Source organism: Musa acuminata, chromosome BXJ3-7, assembly GCF_036884655.1.
Source record: "Musa acuminata AAA Group cultivar baxijiao chromosome BXJ3-7, Cavendish_Baxijiao_AAA, whole genome shotgun sequence".
In the NCBI taxonomy this organism is placed as follows: Eukaryota; Viridiplantae; Streptophyta; class Magnoliopsida; order Zingiberales; family Musaceae; genus Musa; species Musa acuminata.
Genome location: NC_088355.1, coordinates 40,803,614 through 40,827,873, shown reverse-complemented (window position 1 = coordinate 40,827,873; position 24,260 = coordinate 40,803,614). Strand labels below are relative to the sequence as shown.

Here is a 24,260-nt window from a genome sequence, read left to right as displayed (position 1 = left end):
CTAGCATATTGAAAGATTTAGGAGGAGAATTAAAATTCTGCAATGAGAGAGTGAGGGAGGGAGAGAAAAGAGATTTCGACAGAGGAGAGAAATTTGAGAGGGAGAGACGGAACAGCTGGACTGTGGTGAAGCATGTTACTTGTGTCATCATCACAAGATCTATTCAAGATGAAAAAAAAAAAAGAAAATAAATACAGAAAAACAGAAGAATATATATATATATATATATATATATATATATATATATATATATATATATATATATATATATATATATATATATATATATATATATATAGATTGAAGATTAAAAATCTCGATGAGAGATACTAAAGATTTACTTTTTTATAAATCAAAATTCCGTCAAAAAAGAAATATCAAAATGAAAAATTATTCTTCAAATCAAGTCAAAAATATATTTTATATTATTTTTCATGTGATCGGATCTATAGAAGGGGATAGAATATTATCATAATACACCATCACAAATGAACTAGTAAATTTAAGTTGAAGCGATAATACATCATCAGAAATGAACCACCAAAAAATAAAGGTATATAGTAACTTATTAGGCGTTAACTAAAGCGCCTAATAAGTTACTAATATGATTCAACCCCATCATATTGGTTTAGTCGATCGAACTAAGTTATTATTATTATTATTTTTTCTAACAATGAATAAACGACGAAAACAAGATTTAAACACAGGACCTTATAATAAATTGATCAACTAGACTTAAGCTATAGCCCCTTCGACAACCACCCGTCAATACATATACTAACCTGACAAGTAAAGAACACCTATTCCTTTGACACCACCTCGTTTACCTGTGGTGCCACTTAAGTCCCCACCCGGAGAGGCAACCATCAAACGCAAGGTAAGATTATCTAATCAAGTATATAATATTCACTGTCTATGATGCAATGAGATTTAATTAGTTACTAGCTAGCTCAAACAGTAATTAATTATTTTTTTAATAAGCAAAACCTTAATGTTCCAAAGGAGCCACTAGTAAGTAATATGACGCAAGGACAAGCCTTTGTTGCCAACCAATAAATTCTCAATGCTACTTATTTTTGAATCGGTTATTTACAACAAATAACAAAAACAAAAAAAACAAAAATGAATTGATACTGTCAATCCCTCACAAAAATAATAGAGCACCATACTCGATGGTAGGTCCTCTACAAGACGTTCGTCCTGATTCCGCACACCCTGCAGTTAATGCCGTAGAACGGCCATGCAAGAGGACAAAAACAAAACTTTGCAGTTGGAATCGTTACCTGTTTCCGCCGGCGCCAGCAGCCCTAGGATGATGACGCCTTGAACCTGGTCTCTTGTCCCTCCCACGCCTCATGGATATCTTCCCCGGTAGCTTCCTCGATGGAGGAGCTCTGGTGAGCCTGTCGTTAGCCAATGCAGGAGGTGGTGGACGGACTAGGGCTGCGAGTGCTTTCCGTTGTTCCAACAAGTCTCTGTGGTACGCCTGCATGACAGAAACTACATGATCAAGAAAAAGAATCCAAGTTTGAGAGGTCAGATGAAACATCCCCATCATATTTGAGGAGTGCATGACTCCACACCACCGCCAACAGAAACCACTTCAAGCAGAGGGCTGCAGAAGAACTTCATAGTTTATTCCCAACTAAAAGTATGGTTGCCGGTAGTGCCAGAACAAGTAACTGTGCTTTGCCCATCTATTCCGGTAGACACGAATGGTGTCATGTACAGGCAATCCATGCTTCTACCTCTCGTGTTTTCATTTTATAATGTAGTGGATACCCTTTATAATGCGTATTGAATGAAGGACATGGTTAAGAGTCGGTAGTACCTGAACGACAAAGTTGCGTCTTTCACAGTCCATAAACATGTTGATTGTCCAATTCACTTGAGACATTATCTTATCCCTTACAGTGCTGAAACTGATTTGATCCCTAGAAGTAAAGCGGTCCACTTCGTTGAACCATAGACAGGTGAACAGATTGGTAATGGGTATGTGCTCTTTTATGATCACACATCCCTCAGGTACATCTGTAATTAGCAATCAGCATCACAAACTTTTAGGACATGCGGTTCCAGAGATAAACCTACAGTATCTTCCTATAAAAAGAAAAAAAAAAGAAATCTATAGTATAAAGATTTCCACACTCACCACTTGTAATAGGAAGCTTATATGAAGAATAAGGTGTCAGACCCTCTTTCTTATAAAACTCGATTTGATAATCTATTGATGCATTGTCATACTTCCCAGCAGCTTTGTTAGCCTCTGCTTCCTCGAAAACATCAAAGCGCCTGTAGTGCCTGGAGATCGCTAAAGTGTAGTTCTTCCGCCACAAGAATCTGAAAATCAGTGAATCTCTTTGTAGTTTATACGTAAGATATCCAAATTCCAATCATACATTTTAATGAATGGCATTTCGAACATCACACTTGAACATAAACTAATAGGCAACTTAAACAAGTTAAAACACAGGTGTCCTTTTTGTGTAACTCTTCAGCAAACACTTCCAATCATAGTTTCCTGCATGTTAGATCAGTCATGAGGTGTGGGACAATCACTTTCTCAACAAGAAAAGTTCAAGGATAATTACAACAACAACAAAACAATAAATCCCAACTATTTGGGGTTGTATGATTAATACAATAAAAATTATTTAATCACATTATTAACCGATGAGCCATAGGGATGAAAAGAGGGACCAATTCATTTTTTGAGGACAAAGGAACATGGGTGACATCATAATCAATGCTGCATCATGAAGGTCAACATACTTGGCCAACAAATTAAAAAGATTCTGGCATAACATCATTCTCATGCCACTAGTGGAGAAAGAAAAAGAATACAGAAATGCTATAAGCACTAAAATTCGAGCATCCAAGTACAAACCCTTCAATGATCTTGCTAAATGCATGATTTATAAGATTTTGTATTGTTACAAAATGTAATTGTTATTTCATATGCAATAGATGCTTCAAACTAGTATCACAGTTGGTTGATCATTAACCTCTGCTCTAGCATCTAAATTAGGTACTGTAAAATATACAACAAAATTTTTGCCTAAATTTAGATGTTCATAGTTCCATAACCAATAGAACATAAACAGGTAGCCCAGATTATGAGGCTCCTGCCAATCCATCATCTAGACCAATGTGTGTACCCTTAAGCCTGTAAGTAAAAAGGTTATTTTCATGGTTCTAACACAAAGATTGCAAGGGAGTAACAACCTCATCATAACGACAAGCTCGCCTACCTAATAAATGCATGCAAAAATATGCAATTTACAGTTAGATGTTACTTTGTTTTAGATATGTAACTGCACAAAACTCTTGATGTGGGATGATTTGATGTTCATCAGGTACAGTTCCATTAAGCATAAACGTAAGTTACCATCACCATTAGTTATGACATACCATTTTGTAGAAACTCAAGCTAGTTGACCACCATTAAATAGAACACATTTCAGCTCGTAGAAACTTGTGTTTAGTTGTCCTTTTCCACAAAAATGACAAAAAAAACCTAGGGATCATAATAGTTAGGGCCCCCAATTGAAGGCTCAAATCAAGCAATTCCTTTTATTTATGAAAAAAACTAGTTAACATATTCCTTGCTAGACTCCTAATGAAGTTATACATACATAATTTAAGATGCACCAGTGCTTTGGTTGCTATTAAAGCACAATCCAACATGCGTAAAAACATCTCCATGGTTCTGTCAGATGGATTACATCAATGTGACGTATTTAAACCTACTTGATACACAATAATGTTATTCACACAGGCTAAGAAAAATATAAGAAGCAAGCCCTTAAATGAAGTATACCTCTCAAGAACTTGATAGGGATCCGCAACAAGCTCAAGTTTTCCATCAATCCAAAGAGAAAACCTGGCATTTGGGAATAGCCTATGGAGCAAAAGTTTTGGAACCTGCTAAAGTTAACGAGTCAGGAACTATCTATAACATGTATCGAGCATTGCACAAAAAAAAAACCTTTTAGAATACTCTCAGTATAAATCAAGATTGCAATTAAACCAGGTATTTATGACTTAAAGCAACTCATCACCTCAACCAATTGTTTACAACTAACAGTTTTCTAATTAAATAAAATAACATAAGAATAAGAAAAAGCATCATTATGTGTCAATTCTAGTCAAACTTATTTATAGAATCATGTTATCAGATGACTGTTTAAATCTTATTTTATCTGAGTGTACTGTCTTAATTAGCTCTGCAGTCCAAAACTAGAAAGACCAAGAAACAGGTGTTAAAGATGCAATCAGAAAAATGTGATTATTGTCAAATATATTAAAAATAAGATCAGATAAATGATAAAATAAAGACTTTTTAACACTGGCTAAAGTTAATATTTGTTTGAATTAAACATGAAATCTGGTACTACAAAATATGTTCACAGGTTTACACACTGATAAAGTTACTTTTGTACACACCGCCTGTCGATCTTAGCACACATCTATAAAAACTAAAAAAAGTGAATATATAAAAGAACATTTGCATCCCTTGATCTACCTAAGGCTCAATTAACTAATTGAAGATGGCTATCCAGGAGCCTTAGAGCTGCAGAATTCCTTTTGACTAGTAGCCAACTGCTAGTGTCTTAGTGTGTTCCCCAATTACTTAGAGCAACCTGTGTCTGAGACAGCTGCTTCAAGTCATCATCTCTATGTCTAAGTTTTCTTCTTTTAGCTAGGTTAGCTTTCATGTTGAATTGTTGATCTTTAGTCTCCAAGTCATATAATTTCTCTTTCTTGTTAGTTCACAGTCATTATTGCCTGTGAAAATCCTTATAACAGACTGATGAAGCGATACTTCTAGACTCCAAAACGTTCAGATCCCCAAACATCCTTACAATCATTTGGACCATTACAAGGCAACATCTTAAGTGACTTTAATCAAGTGCTGGAACTTCCTACTTTCTTCTTGGTCAATAAATAATCCCTAAACGAGCTAGTTAGCTTTACCAATTATATAGTGGAAAGTGGGCATCAGTAGAAAGAGATGTTTTTCAACATATTGAGATGTCTATCCAGTAAAGGAAATTCCACAGTGAGGATCAGTCCTAACTCATAATCCTGCATGGTAGATATAGGCAATTCAAGTAAACTATATATTTTTTAGTAGGATGTAATTTTGTTTCTCTTAAAAATATTTTAACAACATCCTGAAGGTTTCAGAAACTTTAATCCATATATCAACAAAATTTGGCTGATCTACTTGTTGGTGAAAATAGTCTGACCATATTATCTTCAAGTGTTAGATGATGCTAGATGAAAGTTGAAGTAACCAATGGTGGTCTAAGAGTGAAACATACCTTCCCGTTGCGTCTTGCATCTACATAAGGAAGGTTTCGAACTACCACAGTTTTCCATAGACCAACTCTTTTGGAATCATCTAGACCACTAGAGTTCCTCATATATGCTTCAGTTTGTTCATCAACAAACATATAAAAGCATGCATTCCTCTTTGCATATTCACTAATATTCTTTGGTTGTTGCATTATATCATAATTTCCTGATCAACGAGAAGAGCATAAGTGAATTAATCAAAAGGAAAGGAGAAGCAATGATGAAAGGGTAAAACAACTGAAAAACAACATGAGAAGTAGTGCATTTATACCAAAAATAGCAGAGGCTACAACAACATCATCACATTCTTCCATTTCAAGAAGATCAGTGTCATTTATATCAAATCCAGTTCCTTGACCAGGTTTCTTTCCTTTGGCAAATCTGACGAAGAATAGTTTAATGGGCTTAGCTAAATACAGCAGTTAGAAGGCCACTTCACTTACATAAGCACATCCATAAGGAAGATCCAATTAAAAAGTTTTGGGCCACAAAATTTGTGAAATAGTTAGTTTTGTCCGAATGGGAAATATGGACTGGCAAGAAAAGTAAATCATACCCACAGTGCACCATCATCGATTCTTTTATATTGAAAGATTCATTCCTCTCAAGCAGAGATGGATATCCCCCAAAGATAGAGCCGCCAATTGACTCATTAGCAATCAAGTTATCTTCCGAAAAATAACTTAAATTCTTAAGAACAGGTGATGCTGAGGGCGAAGGTGGCATAAGAAGTGCAGCCTGCTCTGCAGGCACATAACAGACAGGACATGCTACAAAACAGAAAAATGAGAGAGTTAGAAGAATAGTTGGTTTAAGAATGAACTGAAACTACAAAATCTTGTTCTTTGAATAGTCAAGAGCTCAAGACTTACGACGTGGACCAATGCGCCTCTTATCAGCTGGTGGAGGAGGAGAAGAGAAACTATCACAAGGATGCAGTTTGGGAGGAAAAATGGGGGCAGAAATATGGGTTACATTATGAGTAGTTGCAGACTCCTGGTGTGAATGTGTAGTTATACCAACTTTCTTTTTTTTTGCAGGAATGAATGGAGGTCTAAAATTATTCAATGGTGGGATACCAGAATCTACGAAGTTCTGGACCTGATCTGCGAAAGCCATGCGAGTGTCGGGGTTCGCTGATGCGTCATCACCTGGAGTAGCAACTGAAGAAATCATCACATGCTACGATAATAGATAACAGATGTATAGTTATATGCACAAAAACATTGGACACTTAAATTTAAGAAAACAACAATATTACACTGGCAGAATATCCATCTGCACTCTAACGGGTATATCTTAAAGCCGGTATTGTTATTGGTGGCAGTTTGTGTTATGATGACAAATAATGTGATCCAAGTAGCAGCAAGCCATGTTGAGTAACACAAGTTCAAAGATTCGCTTGTTTGCTGATTATTCGACAGCCATCGCTTGACACACGCAGTTATAATCATAACCAACAACCTATTACAGAATCAGATACAAATGGTTCAGTAACTACATAACAGACTTCCCATACAGATTCCACCGAACTAATGCTATCACTGTGTCTTTGTGAAAAAGAAATGTTAAATAAGACTTGCATCAGCCATTTATTACTGTGTTTGATCATCAAACAATTGGCACATAAATCTACAGTCGCTGGTTTCAGTTGTTATCATCCTCTAAAAAATCCATAGGGGACGAGAACTGCTAGAAACATGCAGAAGACTAGAATGGTTATGCCCCGAAAACAGAGATCTTGAGATGACTCCGGACATGTAAAAGTATGACCGGTCAATCAATTACTAGACATAAGGCATGACTGTAGCATCAAAACCTAATTCTCCACCAGCAACTTGCATGCAAAAAGAGAAAAAGGAAGGGAAGACAGGCCAAACCTTTACTGACGACAGTAATGAAAGACAGTACTGCAGCTGAAGCGACGAGCAAGAGCAACATCCTGACCTTCCTTCTCCCGGCAAAGTTGCAGATCCTCGGCAAGATCCTCTCCCTTTCTCTTGGTCCGGAAAGGGATATTTTCGAAGCTTTGCGGAATAAGTAGGGCGGCGATTGAGTCGACAAAAGGGCACCGCTGGGTTGCTGCACTGATCCATAACTCCCTGATCGTAGACCCAATGACGCTCCGGTCATTGTCCCTCCCAACCCACTGGCGGTCCTCTCATCTCCCTTCCCCTTCACAGAACCCACTCATCCGGCCTATAATGAATCAAGACAACCACAAAAGAATGAATTCGAGATCTGTAAATCCCCGCTCCCCTGCAATTGACCAACCTAAATCCACCAAAAGCTACAAGATCTACTTGATTTTACACAAAAATCCGAGAGCTCTCGCTCGAATCTAGAACGCAGAAAGACTTTGTTTCGAGAGAGATCAAATTTCTTACAGATCCATCTTCCTCGTCATCAACCACGGCTTCGCAAACGATAGCGCGAATTGGAAGAAATCAAGGAAGACGATCCGCAGGGGCGGTGGGTATCAGGGTTTCCGCTGCGGGATCTCCGATCGAAACCCTGATGTCCGTCTTCGAGCGCCGGGCTCGAAGTGGTTAATAATACGCGAGAAGGAAGACGGGGGAGGAAGCGAGAACGGATTAATTATTAATTATGCCTACTAATTGGGTTCCAAGAAGAGTTAATCATCGGATTACAAGCTAATTTTCCATCCAAATAACTACTTTAGCTACCCGTCGAAATGTTACTCGAGCGTCTACCTGACGAACCCAACCCTCGGTGGCGTGGGTCCCTGTGCCCCGCACTAATGTGCAGCGAGAGACAGACATTCGTTTCGACGTGAGGTCAGGAGTTCCCCGTTTCGTCGCTGCGTTCGCCGTTACGGCAATCCGTTACAGCCAGTGGCTGCAAGATAATCCGTTACGTCCTGGAGCTGTTGTCCGGCTGACGCTTATGTGACGAAGGGAACCGTTTGCATAGCCTCTATCACCGTTCGACTTGCTTAACGATACGTGCAAACACGAATATCGAGCACGATGGACGGTGATCGAGGCCTTCGTCTGCAACTGTCGGTACTCTGTTTGAGATCTCAGTCAGAAACACGTCCGTTGGTTTCAATGATAACATGACAGGATCTAATTCAATTCATTTATTATTCTTCTTTTATTTCACAATTTTATAAGAAAATAAAAGGAAAAAAGGGCGACAAATAAAGAAGAGATCAAATGCGACAGAGTGAATCAGATCATATGCTATTAAATTCTTGCATTACCAAGAAACGTGAATTGCCCGATTAGTCAATGTATTCGGATACGAATTAATTGTGTCAATTTAATTTGATGGGGGTAGATGAGAAATTGGTTTTAATAATGCATAATTTAGTAGCACGCCCTTTGGCAGCTGTCCATAGGCAAACCGATGTAAAATTTCAAAGCCGATACGGTGGATCATGTTAACATGACGCCTTAGATTTAGATGACATGATCATCCTCCCACATCGTACAAGGTCGTGCGAGGTACACCGCATGATATGAAGTTGCTCTTGGAAAGTTTGAGATGACATCGTCGAGTACGAAGCTGTTTCGGAAAACTCAGGATGGCGTTGGTCGACACCGATCCATGTAAACCAACTGGTGTCTACACGAAAGATATGGGCTGACCGCTTAAGGGATCGACGATCATCAATGAACTAAGTACAATCGACCCCTATATGTAAATATAAAAATGTACCACTTGGCCAACGTTAGGGGGGACTTTTCGTATACTCAATTCACTCTCATTACACTCAAGGCTAACTTGAGTTTTGGAGGGATCGAGTCGGAAAATCCCCCACCCGATCTCGACCTATGTGCAAGGTTTGATGATGAAGAAACATACAACAAGATTCATAGCTTAACTCAACCCGACACTTACTTTAGCTGCCAAATTCTCCACGTGAATAATCTTGCATATTTGGGATTTAATCAAATCATACCGACTCCTCGATCGATGGTTTAAAGGTTCACTGAACAATATAATTTTAAATGTCAAAGATATAAGAATGATTTATATTCATGATATTATTAAAAAGACCAATTGGATATGCCGAGTGCTTGGTCAAAAGATGGAGATATATTCTTGGTTTAGTATATCAATTCATCAAAATATGGCGTTGGACTTCCTATCTGACTTGTATTGGCATATCACAGTCAGGATCAGGGGATCAGTCACGTCGAAATTTGTGGTTTTGAATTATATAAATATCTTCCCATTGAAGTGTTCTTTGCTTTGCAACCTTCTATCAATTGCATATTTGTCCGGTCGTTACCTACAAAGGTGACAAGACGTCACAGGATGTCCGATGTGGGACAGCGTGGGATGCATAAGGTGGGGGGATTCAGACACCGGCATTGACTGGGCTAAAGAAGATAAGTCTTTATTTTATTTAATCTGGAAACATACCCTGCGAAATGGACAGAGCACCATTCTCTGCTTGTGTTTTCTTAGGAGCTGTGGTCTGACCAATGGAGCTTGTCAATGCAAACTGTAGCCCTCTTCTTTGACCGGTGAGTGATGACAGTCTCCACAGGGCATTAGACGTACGTTGCTGCTGCTCTGTTCGATCACACAGGTCCTCTTCTTGGCTCTCTTTCTGCTATGTACATTTGACGTAAGAGAATAGTGATGGCTGCAGGGAATGCGGCCTGACCAAACCACACGGCAGAAGTGCGATAGATAGAACACAGAGTCAAAGTTTGCATTGGCTGTGGTTGCGTCAGTAGAGACAACGAGGAGAATGGCAGAGGGATGCAAGAGTTAGGTACAATCCGACACACGTTACCTGTAAATATCTGACCACCAAACCTCATTCTAATTCCTTTGAGGAGAATATAGTGTGTCCAGGCCGGCCTTGCATGGTTGCAACTTTTATGTTGTACACCTGTTTGCATATATGTCCGGTACGTAATCTATGCGTTGCATCGTTGGATTCGATGCATATTGACAAGGATAGACACATGAATTCTTTATATTCTGATTGGATGCTGAAGTATTATTGTGTGAAACAATTTAATCGGTTTTTGCTAATATATTCAAAGAAATGGAATATGAAGATTTGGAAAGAACAAACCAAGTGCTAAAATTACATATATAAAACATGACAAATTTAAATTTCTTTTTACAGAAATGGCAGCAAGCGCAACTACAACATCAAGTTGGCTTTCACCAAAACAAATCTATGGAAATTTCCAAAAAAAACACCCTTTAAATAAAGAAAACTCATCATTTGAACGTTTCCTATATATATATATATATATATATATATATATATATATATATATATATATATATATATATATATATATATATATATATATATGTGTGTGTGTGTGTGTGTGTGTGTGTGTGTGTGTGAAGGGAACGAAACGGAGAATTTTAGCGTCCCTCTAAGATGACGTCGGATCCGGAGAGCGACGTCGAACAGGAAAGCGAGTGCCGCAGCTCCTCGAACGTGAGATGGCGGTGCGGCTGCCGTTGGGCCCCTGCGGAGGCAAACGCCTTGTCGGACCGCATCGCCGGCTTCAGTCTGGCGTCCAGCAGCAAGGACGTCGAGTCGTCCCCGCCGTCAGCCGTTTCGTCCTCGCCGGCTTCGAACATCCGCACCACTTGTCTCATCGTGGGCCTCGCAGCCGCGGCGACGCGCGTGCACGCCAGCCCCACCGCCACGACCCGCGCCGCCTCCCCCTCGTCGTACCCCTCCGACGCCCTCACCCTCCGGTCCACCACAGCCGCCTCCCCGCCCATCGCGGCGGCCTCCCTCGCCCGGGCCACCAGCGGCGGCAGCCCCTCCTCCGCTGCCCGCCGCCAGCTCGCCACCTCCAGCGCCAGCACTCCGAAGGCGTACACGTCCGTCGCCGTCGTCGCCCGGCCGCTCCGCACCACCTCCGGCGCAAGGTAACCCGCCGAACCCACCACCCGGGTGGTCCCCAGCGCCCGCCCCCGCTGGTTGGCCCGCGCCAGGCCGAAGTCCCCTAAACGCCCGGTCATCGCCCCGTCCAGCATCACGTTACTTGCCTTGATGTCGCGGTGGAGCACCACCGCCTCGCCCCAACCCTCGTGCAGGTATAGCGCCGCCGCCGCCACATCCCGGAGGATCCTCACACTCGATCCCCAATCCAGCGGCTGCCCGGCGCCGAAGATCCATTGGTCCAGGCTCCCGTTCTCCATGTAGTCGTACACGAGGATCATCGCGTCGCCGCCACCGGCAGCGGCCGTTCGTCGTGCCCGGCACCATCCGCGGAGGCCGACCAGGTTCCGGTGCTTCAGCCGGCCGAGGGTCGAGACCTCCGCTGCGAAATGCTTCGCCTCCTCCTCGTTGGTCTGAGAGAAGAGCTTCACGGCCACCTGTGCGCCGCCGAGAACTCCTTTGTAGACCCTCCCATTGCCGCCGCGGCCGATTAGGTTGCTGTTGGAGAAACCCTCCGTGGCGGTGACGATCTCCCGGTAAGCAATTCGATGCGGCCAATACTCGGATTCCCAGTCCTCGATCGTCTCCTCGCATACCTCTTCCGTGCTTCGTTTCCTACTTCTCCTGCGACGGATCGCCATCCACATCCCCAAGACAGAGAGCAGAACGACGATCGCAGCCACGGAGAGGCCGATGACGAGGTGCCTTCTCGAATTCGCATCCGATTCGGTCGCCGGCGGGATGAAATTGGGGAGATCGGCGGTGATTAGGCCGTCTGCGGCGGAGAAGTTGGAGTTGCTGAAGCTCCAGCCGAGGACGCGGTGGTGCTCCACCAATCGCCCGGTGGAGGCGCAGAACCCGACGTACATCTTGTCGAGGAAGAGGTCGGAGAGGTCGATCTCAACGGAGAGGAGGGGGCGGCGCGGCTTCCGACCGAACGAGACCGGCGCCATGGTGACATTGAGCCGGCCGCCTGCGTAGTCGACCCAAGCCTGGTAGTTGGTCCCGTCGTTCAGGGTGAGTCCGACGAAGGAGGCAGCGGCACCGCCCTCGTCGTCGGGCCAGTAACCGGCTGGGGCGGCGGCGACGGAGGTAAGGGAGTTGCGGTCGATGCCGACGTGGTTGGCGTTGATGTCGTGGAACTCCTCGTTCTGGAAGACGTCGAACTCGACGGCGAGTACGCGGTCGGAGGGGTCGCCGTCGGTGGAGAGGTTGAAGAGGCCGAGGTGCTGGGAAGACGTGGCGCCGAGGGTGCCAGGTTCGGGGGCGAAGAGGAAGGCGATACCGTGACCAGGGAGAGCTTGGGGCACGGGGGCGATGGAGAAGAGGAAGGAGGTAGCGAAGGGCAGCGCCTCGGAGGAGTTGGGGGACTTGGTGGTGACGGGGGAGGGTAGAAGGGCGCGACCGAGGGAGAAGGTGTCGTTGGCGGTGAGGGAGAGGTAGCGGCGGCGGTGGCGACGTTGGGCGGGGGCGGCGGTGGAGGGGAAGGGCTCGAGGGTGGCGTTGGCGTAGAGGTCGAGGTCGGAGGCCTCGAATCCGTTGAAGAGGAGATCGATGGCGGCGGAGGGGGTGAAGTGGAAGATGAGCATGAGGAGCGGGACGAGTAGACGTTGGGGCAGTGTTGGTTTGGCTTTCCTGCGCCACTTCGACATGATCAGCAGAGAGAGGTGAGCTGGAAGGAGTGAACTCTGTCAAGCTCAGCAAGCAAATCATCCTCCTTTATTTCATCACCAGCGCGGTGGTCAAATTGACCACTGAGAAGCGGTAATGGAACGCATGAAATGTCGGTTTCGCCCTCGGAGGCTGCCACTTGTTGAATCATCGAATAGGAAGACAATAAGAGTCTTGGCGTTGGGTGGCTGCGGATCAATCCCTTCCTTACCACGTACGACCGTACTCTTCTTCGTCTTCCTCTTTACATTACGCTGCAGTTAACACAAACTTCATTGAACAGCCACTTTGATGCATTATGACGGAGTAAATAGTAACAGCAGGATGCCCAGAAGACGGTGCCTTATTTACCGGTGAGGTGAACATCCCTGTTCATCAGTACTAAGTTATACGATAACCTTACGTGTCCGTATGTAAAGATAAATCCTCCTAAAATCTCTCATGATTTCTTGAGACCTACAAAAGAAAAAACGGATCAGAAAAAACGTCTCACTCAAAATTGATAAACAAATATTTCAAAAAATACTTAATAATCAATATAAAATATAAACAAACTTCATAATATGTAAATGATTATACAACAAATGATTCAAAATGATTCACTACGGATCGAAATATTTATTTATAAATATAAAATGATCACCAAACCTAATTAAATTGAGGTTGTTAAGCCTTTGACTATTTCTCTAAAAGTATGAATAAATTAAAAAATATTTAATTAAAACCGTGTTTTGTGCCAAACTCGATCGGGTGATGTCTCAACGTTCAAAGGTAGAGATGTCAGCAGCAATTATTAATTCCCCTCCCTAAAAACAAAAAGGAGATTCTTAATTTAATTCAATTCATACTGAAAAGTCTCTGTGGACCCCACAGATTCTATCACACGAGTGGAACATGAGATTGTCAGCGGCACACGGGCCTTTGCCAAAGTCGACGGCCCATAGTAGTACGGTAGGTTTCGGCCTAATTGCAGGGGACCGTCGGAAGATTAATTTCAACTTCGTCCCAAGAGGCGTCAACGTGCGATGCCCAGCATACACTACAAAACACATCGGAGGAGATGACTTGCTTGCTTTCTATTTATGTCCTATCGTTGGACCCTCGGAATATCCAAACATGAATCATGTACAGTCTTTTAGTGAGCATCATCAACCTGTTTACACAATGCTTGGTGGTCGCAATTGACTGTTGTTGGAACTTCTTCTGTTGTCATGTTGTGAGACATACAGAATCCTCGGGGTCTGAAGCTGAATGAAGCTGAAGAAAGGCTGCTGCTTAGAGCATGGCGTGGAAGCTTCTTCAGCAAAAGGTTGTGTCTAATCATTCGTTTCAACTCTTTGGATACTTTCTGACGGATGTGTCATTTTTTGACGGATTATAATTCTTAGCATTCTTATCTTTCTTGCATTTTCGTTTAATTTTATTTATATCATTTTTTTTGTTAAACAAATGATAATTTAGTTGAATGCGTGTTAGGGTTTCCATCATCCAAACAGTATCATCATGTGCTCATAGCGAAGTCACCGAGAAGGTATGAGTCGACCCACCCACCCAACCTTTCTCGTGCGACAAAGCCATGGGCTCCACGTAGGATGGCGAAGTCGGCTGGAGGAAGCTGCCAACCTTATCGCCCATGTAAAACGTGGATGCTCGTACAGCCTTCCCATTGATGTGTTGGTGATGGCATAAGACAGGCATCTTCGTGATAAGAAATATTTTGGATCCACGTTACATCACAATCGATGCGACGTAGCGTTACAGTCAGAGCACCATCATGCGTCGAGCCAGTATCAAGGCGTGGCTTGATACGTTCCGTCCCGAAAAGCTCGGGATGACGCCACATGGCGTCGTTCCGCGCATCCTGGAGCGACGATCGCACAAAGGTATCGCCTCATCTCCCGAGGATCGATTGCTACACTCGCATACGACCGACCCGCATACAGTAGCATAAAGCACCTGGTCGATATCCGGTCAGGAGGAAAAAAAGAAAAACTCTAACCCGCCGTTGACTTGATCGTTGGAGGGACCAAAGTCGCAAAACATCCGACGACGATCTTTTTTACATGAAAGCTATCATCGCAGGCTAGAAGGAGTTGATCAGACCCCCGCTGCCGACGCTCAAAGTGGTGTTCGATCGATCTCGAAACCCAGCTCAACTGACCATAGACTCCCGACGTTACCTTGTGGATCAGACCGTGCTGACTCAATCAGCCATGGGATATCAATCTATCAATACTTCGTGTTGTGACTTCGATGTGCGCCACGTAGACGCCAATTCGCAGAGTCCATTTCTGATGTTCTCCGAGTTAGTGAGTCACGAGTTGCCGAGTTTTTGCTGTTCCAGCCACAGCCTCTTGCTGTCCTTCCAAACGAGACAGCAAGAGCAGCATATCTCTCTCTCTCTCTCTCTCTCTCTCTCTCTCTCTTCTCGTGGGACGTAGTTTCCATCCCAAATCTTGAACTGTGCTTATCCACCGCCAAACCCATGGGCAAATCAATGATTCCTCCTCCTCTCTTACTCTCGCTCTCGGGGACATGGTGCAGCCATGGTTTTCTCCTCCGGCTACTGCCCATGGTATATGATTGGATGCCGACACCAGACAGACGTGGGAGATCCACCATTTTCCACGAGAAGCACCCTCCCTCATGGGTTTGGTGGTGGTGGTGGTGGAAGTGGGTCTTGGTCACTGGCACCAGCCCCACCATGACAACCCCTTGGAGACATCGACGATGGGCACTCTCAACTGCATTTTCTGCTCCTTTTCTTCTCTGATCTCAGCCCCATCATCGAGGACGACAACATTGACGATGACAACCCCTTGGAGACATCCACCAATAGTTCTGCCTCATGATCCAAATTTGTTCTCTAGCGTTGGTTTGTCTTGTTGCTGGTAGATATGCTGCTTGTGATAACAGTGATGAATCGACTATAGACACATTCTGATCAGGTCACTTCACCTAATCCTTCTTCCTTCTACTAGTCGACGAAGACTTGATGAGGTTTCAGATCATCTACTTGTCCGCATCATCCTCCAAAATATCTGTATATATATATATATATATATATATATATATATATATATATATATATATATATATATATATATATATATATATGTTTTGTTGCAGTTCGCCTGTCCAATCGAGCCACCAAACAGATACGGTTACGATGCCGATGGTTACTGAAGTGGGACCCAGTCAAAAGAGTGGGTACCCATCACTCTGGCTGGTGGTTTTGTCGCAACGAGGGAGTTACGCCCGCAGGGGCTAACTGAGACAGAGAGAGAGAGAGAGAGAGAGATAAGAAGGTCCGAGTTAGTCAATAATTAAGGCAGAGACGCCGGTGCCTGACGTGGATCCGCGCTGTGTTCAACCCCCCTCACCGAAATCCACACGGACCCGCCGGACCTGTGCACCCAATCGTTGTCCGCCTCGTGGGCGGCCAAGCTGTCCCCACCTTTCCGCTCGCGGCGGCCCGTTCATCCACGTTGTCGCTGTGGGCTCCGCCCCCCCCCCCCCCGACGATTCGCCTAGTATTTAAGGTGGGCTGTCCAAAAGGGGCAAAAGCTCGGGCGGGGGTAAGGGTGTGAATGAGCACGGAGGCCATGGATGGTCGGATGAGCCTGTTTGACACGGTGTTCAGTTTTTTGGAGGAAGGAGGAGGAGTCGGTGGTGGCGGTGGGAGCGCGGAAGGGGGCTGTCATGATGGTGGTGATGGCTTCGACAGCGGCGACGACGAGGAGGGGACGAGCCACAGCGCCGCGGAGAAGAAGGCCTTCTGGGAGTCGCAGCAACAGCTTCTTCGGGTAAGTAATTGCTGCCATAATTTGGCTATTCCTTTCGCGCATGTAAATGTTTGACTTGAAAAGATTTGTTTATGTATTCCAAAGATTGGTTTATGAAAGGCATTCCAAAGATTTTGTATCCGCAATATAGATGTCGAAAGAAATAGTCGATGATGATTTTGCAACGAGTTAATCGCGCCTTGTTTTCTGTCCTGATCGGATCGGATACAGGAAGCGCTATCTCGGACGAGCTCCACCGAGGCCAAGTTACTGCAGCGCACAAAGGATGCCGTGACCAAGATGCAAGCCGAGGGTGTCGTCTGCGCTTGCTCGAATAGCATGGCAAAGGAGTGCCGCAACTGCGCGCTAGCCTACATCACACGACAGCTTCACCAGCTGGGCTACAACAGCGCCTTGTGCAAGTCCAAATGGACGAGGTCGCCGGACATCCCTTCAGGTAAAAGCTGGACATCCTTCGACCACGTTGCGCCCGTTGTCCTCACTCACGTCTCTTTCCATCAAGTTGCAGAATATCTGCTCGAGTTAATCACCTCCCAAGTCTGATGTTGCTCCGTTCGATATTTACAGGCGAACACAGCTACGTCGACGTGGTGATGGAAACGAAGAGCGGCAAGAAAGGCCCCGTCAGGCTGGTCATCGAGTTAAACTTCCGGGCGGAGTTTGAGATGGCAAGAGGCAGCCAGGAGTACAACCGCCTGGTGAGCTTCCTGCCGGAGGTTTTCGTGGGAAAGTCGGAGAAGCTGCGGGGTGTCCTCAAGATCGTGTGCGCGGCGGCGAAGAAGTGCATGAAGGACAACAAGATGCACATGGCGCCGTGGCGGAAGCACAAGTACATGCAGTCCAAGTGGTTGGGCACGCCGGAGAGGGCAGGCCCGAGGTTGATGTCCTTCCCGCCCACGGTGTCGGAGCGGCTGCCCAAGCGCAAGGCCTCCATGTTGACGTTCGACTTGCACCTCACCGCCGTTAGAGTGGTGTGACCGGCAAATTTAGGGGTGGGTGTTTCTGAGCTTGATACGTGCACCTCCGCTTCAGTTTTGGCATGCCCGCTTGAGTACAGCGCATCGATCTTGGAGCTATCAGTCAATAGAGGACCTAATCAGTGATGGGAGACTGCCCACATAAGTATTATATATATATACATACATATATATGTATATATATACATATATATATATATATATATATATATATATATATATTCCCTTGTGATGTGTTATTGTACGATGTGAGCTACCTTGTGGACCATTGAACTCGATCGAGCTTGGAAAATTTTCTATGGACCATCGTTTAACTCGATTGTTTTGTTGTTATGTTGATCATTTATTTTCTATGGACAAATTTACTGCAGTGAACTGTCATCCTTTATAAACATTGTAACTCGAAGAGGCATATGAACGAACACCTTTTGGAACACCACACAAAAGAAGCCACTAGTCCAATGATATCTAACGAACGGTGCAAGAACATACTAAGAGTGGCAATGTAAATTCTTCGATGGAGATTTCATCGTCTCTTTTTCCATAAATCTCAAATATAATAATATCCATATCCATATATATATACACATGGCCGTAAATTCCCAGGAAACGTCGGCTGTGGATATCACGAATGGCCCAGTCGTTGACGAACTCCATTGTTTGACGTGTGCATGTGGATATCATGGACGACGCCACATGGTTGAGCGGAAAAAGAAGAAGCATTTGGCGAATGAGAGCGAATCAGAAACCAAATGATATTACTTGAGAATCCGTCACAACTGTAGCAAATTACTAGCAGTAATCATCACATCACCAGCTACCGACAGATCCAATGCATCACCAAGTAAATCAATTCAAAACCTTGTCCTGCATAATCTCAGAGATCGATAGATAGCAGTGTTAATACCGTCACAATGATATCTTCGTCCGTCATCTTCTCTCCAGGAATCCGGTCATCTGCAAAATGGAGTTCCTGACCCGACTCAGGTCCCTTCCTTTGAGGGTCCTGCCTTTGCCGACGCGCACCGAGAACTCCATCCTATCCGCCGCCCGCCTAGCGATGATGACATGCGGTGGGATCCTACCGCCGTCGTCGTCGTCGTCCTCCCCATCACCGCTGTCATCGTTGTTGGAGGTGCGACGACGGCGTGCGTACGCAGACTTCGAAGGGATCTTGATGGGGTCGGATGCCTTCCCTCGATCTCCATCCGCCGAGCAACACGTCTCGGTCATGGCTTCCTCCTTCTGCTCATGTTCCGGCCACAAGATGTCGGCCTCCTGCAACTCTTCTTCCATCATCGTCTCCCGAGACACCAAGGCCATGAAGCAGCAGCCATGGGAGATTTATGGAGGTTTAAAGGTGGGGTTGGAGACTTTGGGCGACTTCATGAACACACTTCCATCTCAGAATGGTGTCATCGCTCGCCATAACCCGAGTTTAGATCGTCAAGTCAACCTCCACTGAGCTGCTGCCATGTGTGATCCCAGAAAGAGCTTTGAATACTTTGATGAGAATGTTGTTTGCCATCCCATCAAGGAAGAACATGCAATTTTCTTTTTTGGTGATACACTTTTGATGTTATGTTGACATATGCAGTGATGATGATGATATTTACATGACTTGCAATTATTGCATGGAATCACCTAAACTCAGAAGATAATAGAGAAATCATCACTGCATCTCTCTCTCTCTCTCTCTCTATATATATATATATATATATATATATATATATATGTATGTATGCATGTAAAAATCTGTTGGCAGATTTTATAGCGTCCTAATGCTGTATTATATTAGTAGTGAAATTGAATCTATTTTGATGCTGTGCCAAGAAATAATCTAATAGATAGATTGACATGGTCATTAATTTGTAGGTTTGTCGATCATAGCCTTCTGCATATGCCGGTCAAACCATCCAAATCCAGGAACACAAAACGATGTACTGCATATCCTACGAATAGTTTGGAAACGAAAGAATGTGAGGATGAGAATATGATCGGATATGGAAGATAATTAAAGGTTTGGAATGACAGGAGGGATCGAAAAGGACAGCACTTCGTTGACCGGAATACTTGTCACTCTCGTCTGGTGGTTTTACGTCCACACCGGAATCTGCACTCTGACAAAACGGTGCAAAGACATGAAAGAAAAAAGCTGCAGGAATGGATGTATGTTGTTTACGCTTCAGTTTGCTGTTCTTCTTCTTCTCCAGCTGTTTCAAGATAACGCGGTGAAGAAGTCGACCCGTACGACCACATCATGTATATATATATATATTATCATCTGCTATTCGTCTAGTTTGGTCTGATTCAGTCGAAGTCAACCCATTTGTTTGTGCGTTTAGATCTTCTTCTTCTTCCACGAGATGCAGACTTTGTTATGTTGCTTGATCGATGCTTCAACTACGCATTCTTTTATGTCACTTGCACAAAGTAAACTTGTAGTTTAGGTCAAGTTTCCTACTTCAGGATGCTCTTCTCGGCCCCTCTTTGATGAATTATAAAAGAGAATCTCCATCACAAACGTACGTGAAGTGACTCTTTAATTATTGGGCATGCATGCCATGACGACTTTGAGAATGCTGTAAACTCCGTCATTGGTGTCCCCAAGTCAAGTCTCCATCTTCCTGATAAGAACAAGCTAGGAGCCAATTGCAGATTGGGGAAGAGCAGAAGCAACCTTCAAAAGACGTGCCTTATTGTACCAGATTCTTCATCAGTAAGAATTGTATGATGAACATTCCTCTGTGCTCATTTGAACAGCTTGTATCAGATGATACAGTGTGATAATAATGGCGTCCTGCTTGATTGGCTCTGAGCTTTTGCTATCTTTACCGTCGTTTTTGCTTCCTTTATGCGGTGGGCGAAATGATAAGAGTCGTGAGAACGCCGGCAGTGAAACTTGCAGATTGGGATGTCTGAAGTCTGATAACACCTCCCAACCTTATCCTTCTTTAGGAGAAGCTGCAGTGATCTCCAATTTCAGTGACCTTCTTCTCTTTTCATGGAAAATGAAGTTTTGGCATGAAGCGACAGGTAGAACAAATCTTTGGTAAATCATTTGATGCAAGAGTTAAAGAGTCTATAACGAGTTTGACAGACCTTCCCATCTTGGAACTCTAGTTTGCAAGCAAAATTTAGTGCCCATTTGAATCTTAAAGCTTCTTCCTCTTCAAATTTATGGATTGAATTGCAACGTCAGGAACATCTTGAGATTTGAGTTGCAAATTCCACTAAGCAGAAAGGAAAAACAAAAGAAGGATGCAAACTCTAAAAGTATGGAAGAAAATGTAAAACAGAGGAAAAATTTGGTGCATTGATGTCTTCTTCACTCTGTTTCCGGTTACAGTAGATTGCAGCAGCACACACCACTCTTCAGCTGTACATTACAAGAGACTGAATCGAAGCTTCTCCCCGCAGCGTTGGTTCTGGTTTCCTCCCGCAGCGCCGCCACTGCAACTCCATCCTCATCCCTCGAGGAAGCCGGTCATCCGGAGCACGGAGTTCCGGACGTGGCTCAGATCCCGGCCCTTGAGTGTCCTCCCCTGCCCCGTGCACAGCGAGAAGGCCGCCTTCCCTACCGTCCTACCGCGGGACGCCAGGACATGCGGCGGCACCAGCTCCGTCTCCCGGTCCTCGTCGACCACTGGCGCGCCCCTGGCCCTCGGGATAGCCACCGGCGCGGACGTCGTCCGAGTCCGAGCGCGCGACGAGCTGCTGCAAGCTTTATGCGCGTCGCACGGCCGCCGCTCGTCTCCGTCCGGCCACATCACATCCGACTCACACAACTCCTCCATATATCACTTACCGTCAGCTTGATGTTCCATCGTTGGGCCGGGGTTCTATATAGAAGGGAAGACCATGTGTTCCTCTTAGTTTGGATGGCCGCAGCAGATGCTCGATACCTTCTTCTCCAACTTAATACGACAAACGACGTCCAAGGAACCGTCGGGTTTACTGCTCGAACGTAGTCGAAGGAAGAGGCGACGCGTACGTTAACGCAAACACTGGCTCGGCGACACGAGGCAAGAAAATGGAGGGAAGGCAGCGACAGGAGAAAGAAGATTGATGTTACTGTGAAGGAAGGCCAGAGTCCAGTAGTAGAAGGGTTGCAATGCGAGCGTCGTTGAGGATGAGCTGAGAACCAGATGGAGTTGAGCTGGCACGAGGCCGATCGACAAATATTTATGATTGGAATACCTGTGTGTTATGGATGAACAAATGGGTGATATAAACTATAGGACGTGGAAGTCATGGCCACGTTCATGGACGGTGGAGGACAGACAGGATATGTATCTGTCACGCGAAAGCACACGAGGCGGAGGCGCTGCCACGAACAAAATTTTCCGGCGAAGTTTCAGTCTCTCGATCGGATCGAAGCATCGGCAATTGTTTTGAGTACGATAAAAGATAGAAATAGACATGAAACTAATATCCTGATTTTTTTTAATATTTTAATAATTTATAATTGGAGGAGAAATTATATATTTAAATAATTAAGTAATTTGAGTGGATAATCAGAATCTCTTGCTCGGCAATTGTTTCAGCCTCCTCTGTTCTGTTCCACAGAAGCCGTTGGGAGCCGTTCCACAATAACCGTCGAAGGAGTCGGAAGCGTTCCCCTTTTACCACTACTGCCTTTCCTCCTCGGATGCCACCTTCGACGCGCTCCCAAAGTCGCAGCAGGGGCCTCCTCTCAGACCCTCCTCGAAGCAGGAGCCGATAGCTGCTCCCGATCGTTGCTCTTGGACTCTCCCCGCGACCCACTCCCGGAGCCGAAGCAGGAGCCGGAGCCCTCCCCGATCGCTACGATCTCCCCTTCATGACCTGCGCAATAGATCTGGTTAGTCCTACGACGATGCTGATCTGATCTGTCGCCTCTGTGATCGTTCCCCTCTCCATTGGTAATCTGATCAATCATCCACCTTGTTGATCTGAACAATCCTCCGGCAATCTGATCTGATCAGTCCTTCATCCTTTCCCTGCAAAGACTCCTCCATTCATATGTACTTTGCACCGGGAGACCGGGGAGGAAACTCTAGCCTCGACCCGCCTGCCCACCACCAACCACCATCGCTAAAACACCACCACCGTGACTAGGCAATTACCGGCGATGTCACCATCTCCCTCGGTAGCGGCCCAAACACTGCCACCCAGAGCCCTATTATTCAACGCTGACTCCTTGCTGATTTGCTGCCTCGTCGGTGCATCGACGATTCTTCCTCCTCCCTAGATCAACTACATCAGCCGTCACAGCAACACAAGCACTGCTTCCCTGTGTGACCCACCGCAAGAGTGCCAAGACCATTGGTGACATCGCACAACGTGTCATCTTTGACGTGCCAAGACCAATCACTTGATGATTATTTACTTAAGGAAGCTACGATGTTTCGATGATTATTCACTTAATAATATTTGTTCTTTCCCGACTCATTTCCATTAATGCAGCAACTTTAATCTTCTTCCAACTCTATAAAAATGACTTTTATGCATATTGACGAGCTTAGTTTATTAATATTTTTTTTGAATACAATTTGTTAGGTTATATCAATACCTCCAATATTCAAATATTAGAAGAATCAATCCTAATATAAATCTTAATCATAAATTATGATTACATCAAGATCATCTTATTCTATAGATCATTCAAACCTTATTTACTGACTATATAGTACTACTAATCTCTTCACATACTACTACGATAAAAACATAGTTCAAGTTATAAATCACCTTCACAAATTGCTCTTACACTCGCATACTAGGTCTATTATCTATCTTGATGAAAATAATCTATAAGAAAAATACTATTGTTGATTATATATAAATTTTAAATATTATTATAAATAACAGCTTTAATATGTCATCTTTAGAATGATTAAGAAGTTATTGTCAATATTCTCAATAACTTAGAAGTTGACTAAAAGGAATTGATGGTAGCAATTCAAGCATGTGACTTACTTATGAGATTATAGATTAGATACGTGTCACTAACTCACCATCAATTCTTATACCTCCAACATAACTCAATAATATTATCGAATCTGAACATTACATGATCATACACTCCAGAAATGACATTTAAATCATGTCAAATCTTTAATCTGTATCCTACTGACTGAACCTATAATTATCACCCAAGCTCAAAAATATCCACACTAGCACAAAGCAATGTACGAAGAATATGATGTCCACAATGCCACATAGACCCTTTGAATGCACATAAAATATCATCGACTGTAAGTGGATCTTTGAATTAAGCGAAACATAGATAAATCTATTACTAGATACAAAGCTTATCTAGTAGAAACCTGGATAGATACAAAGCTTATTAGTGGGTGTTGATTTTATAGAAACATCTAATTCAATTATTAAACCATGATAATAAACTCATCTTAAGTTTGACTATCCCAGTATATATGTTAGTTAGATGTTAATAATACTTTTTTATAGGAGACAATATGTCTTTATACAGAAATATCTTAGCTTCATCCACATTTAATATGCAATCCATGTTTGTGAACTACAAAAAACTGTTTATGGACTTCA

General features: G+C 43.9%; 4 protein-coding genes across 4 annotated transcripts; 1 reads left to right on the top strand and 3 right to left on the bottom strand.

Annotated features, from left to right (window-relative positions):
* Positions 1-1,021: 1,021 nt before the first annotated feature.
* Positions 1,022-7,927, bottom strand: LOC103992775 (probable hexosyltransferase MUCI70). Its single transcript, XM_009412615.2, has 10 exons — positions 7,749-7,927; positions 7,242-7,560; positions 6,234-6,512; positions 5,918-6,131; positions 5,633-5,742; positions 5,328-5,527; positions 3,821-3,924; positions 2,153-2,340; positions 1,832-2,031; positions 1,022-1,486 (listed from the first exon to the last, which is right to left on the bottom strand). Exons 2-10 carry the CDS (start codon positions 7,492-7,494, stop codon positions 1,280-1,282), a joined length of 1,755 nt encoding a protein of 584 aa, XP_009410890.2. The 5' UTR covers positions 7,495-7,560; positions 7,749-7,927; the 3' UTR covers positions 1,022-1,279.
* Positions 7,928-10,662: 2,735 nt separating this feature from the next.
* Positions 10,663-12,991, bottom strand: LOC135642736 (probable L-type lectin-domain containing receptor kinase VII.2). Its single transcript, XM_065159130.1, has one exon. It carries the CDS (start codon positions 12,910-12,912, stop codon positions 10,729-10,731), a length of 2,184 nt encoding a protein of 727 aa, XP_065015202.1. The 5' UTR covers positions 12,913-12,991; the 3' UTR covers positions 10,663-10,728.
* Positions 12,992-16,500: 3,509 nt separating this feature from the next.
* Positions 16,501-18,033, top strand: LOC135643643 (uncharacterized). Its single transcript, XM_065160860.1, has 3 exons — positions 16,501-16,737; positions 16,948-17,173; positions 17,305-18,033. The coding sequence occupies exons 1-3, from the start codon at positions 16,522-16,524 to the stop codon at positions 17,712-17,714; spliced, it is 852 nt and encodes a 283-aa protein (XP_065016932.1). The 5' UTR covers positions 16,501-16,521; the 3' UTR covers positions 17,715-18,033.
* A 3,148-nt stretch (positions 18,034-21,181) lies between these two features.
* Positions 21,182-21,511, bottom strand: LOC135642965 (protein S40-1-like). The gene has a single exon (XM_065159446.1). It carries the CDS (start codon positions 21,509-21,511, stop codon positions 21,182-21,184), a length of 330 nt encoding a protein of 109 aa, XP_065015518.1.
* Positions 21,512-24,260: the final 2,749 nt, after the last annotated feature.

Coding starts and splice junctions, on each gene's coding strand:
- LOC103992775 (XM_009412615.2), bottom strand. CDS start 7,494: ATGACCGGAGCGTCATTGGGTCTACGATCAGGGAGTTATGGATCAGTG. Junction 6,513..7,241: donor CATTACTGTCGTCAGTAAAG/GTTTGGCCTGTC, acceptor TTGCTACTCCAG/GTGATGACGCATCAGCGAAC. Junction 5,528..5,632: donor TGTAGCCTCTGCTATTTTTG/GTATAAATGCAC, acceptor CTCGTTGATCAG/GAAATTATGATATAATGCAA.
- LOC135642736 (XM_065159130.1), bottom strand. CDS start 12,912: ATGTCGAAGTGGCGCAGGAAAGCCAAACCAACACTGCCCCAACGTCTA.
- LOC135643643 (XM_065160860.1), top strand. CDS start 16,522: ATGAGCACGGAGGCCATGGATGGTCGGATGAGCCTGTTTGACACGGTG. Junction 16,738..16,947: donor CGCAGCAACAGCTTCTTCGG/GTAAGTAATTGC, acceptor GATCGGATACAG/GAAGCGCTATCTCGGACGAG. Junction 17,174..17,304: donor GTCGCCGGACATCCCTTCAG/GTAAAAGCTGGA, acceptor CGATATTTACAG/GCGAACACAGCTACGTCGAC.
- LOC135642965 (XM_065159446.1), bottom strand. CDS start 21,511: ATGGAGGAGTTGTGTGAGTCGGATGTGATGTGGCCGGACGGAGACGAG.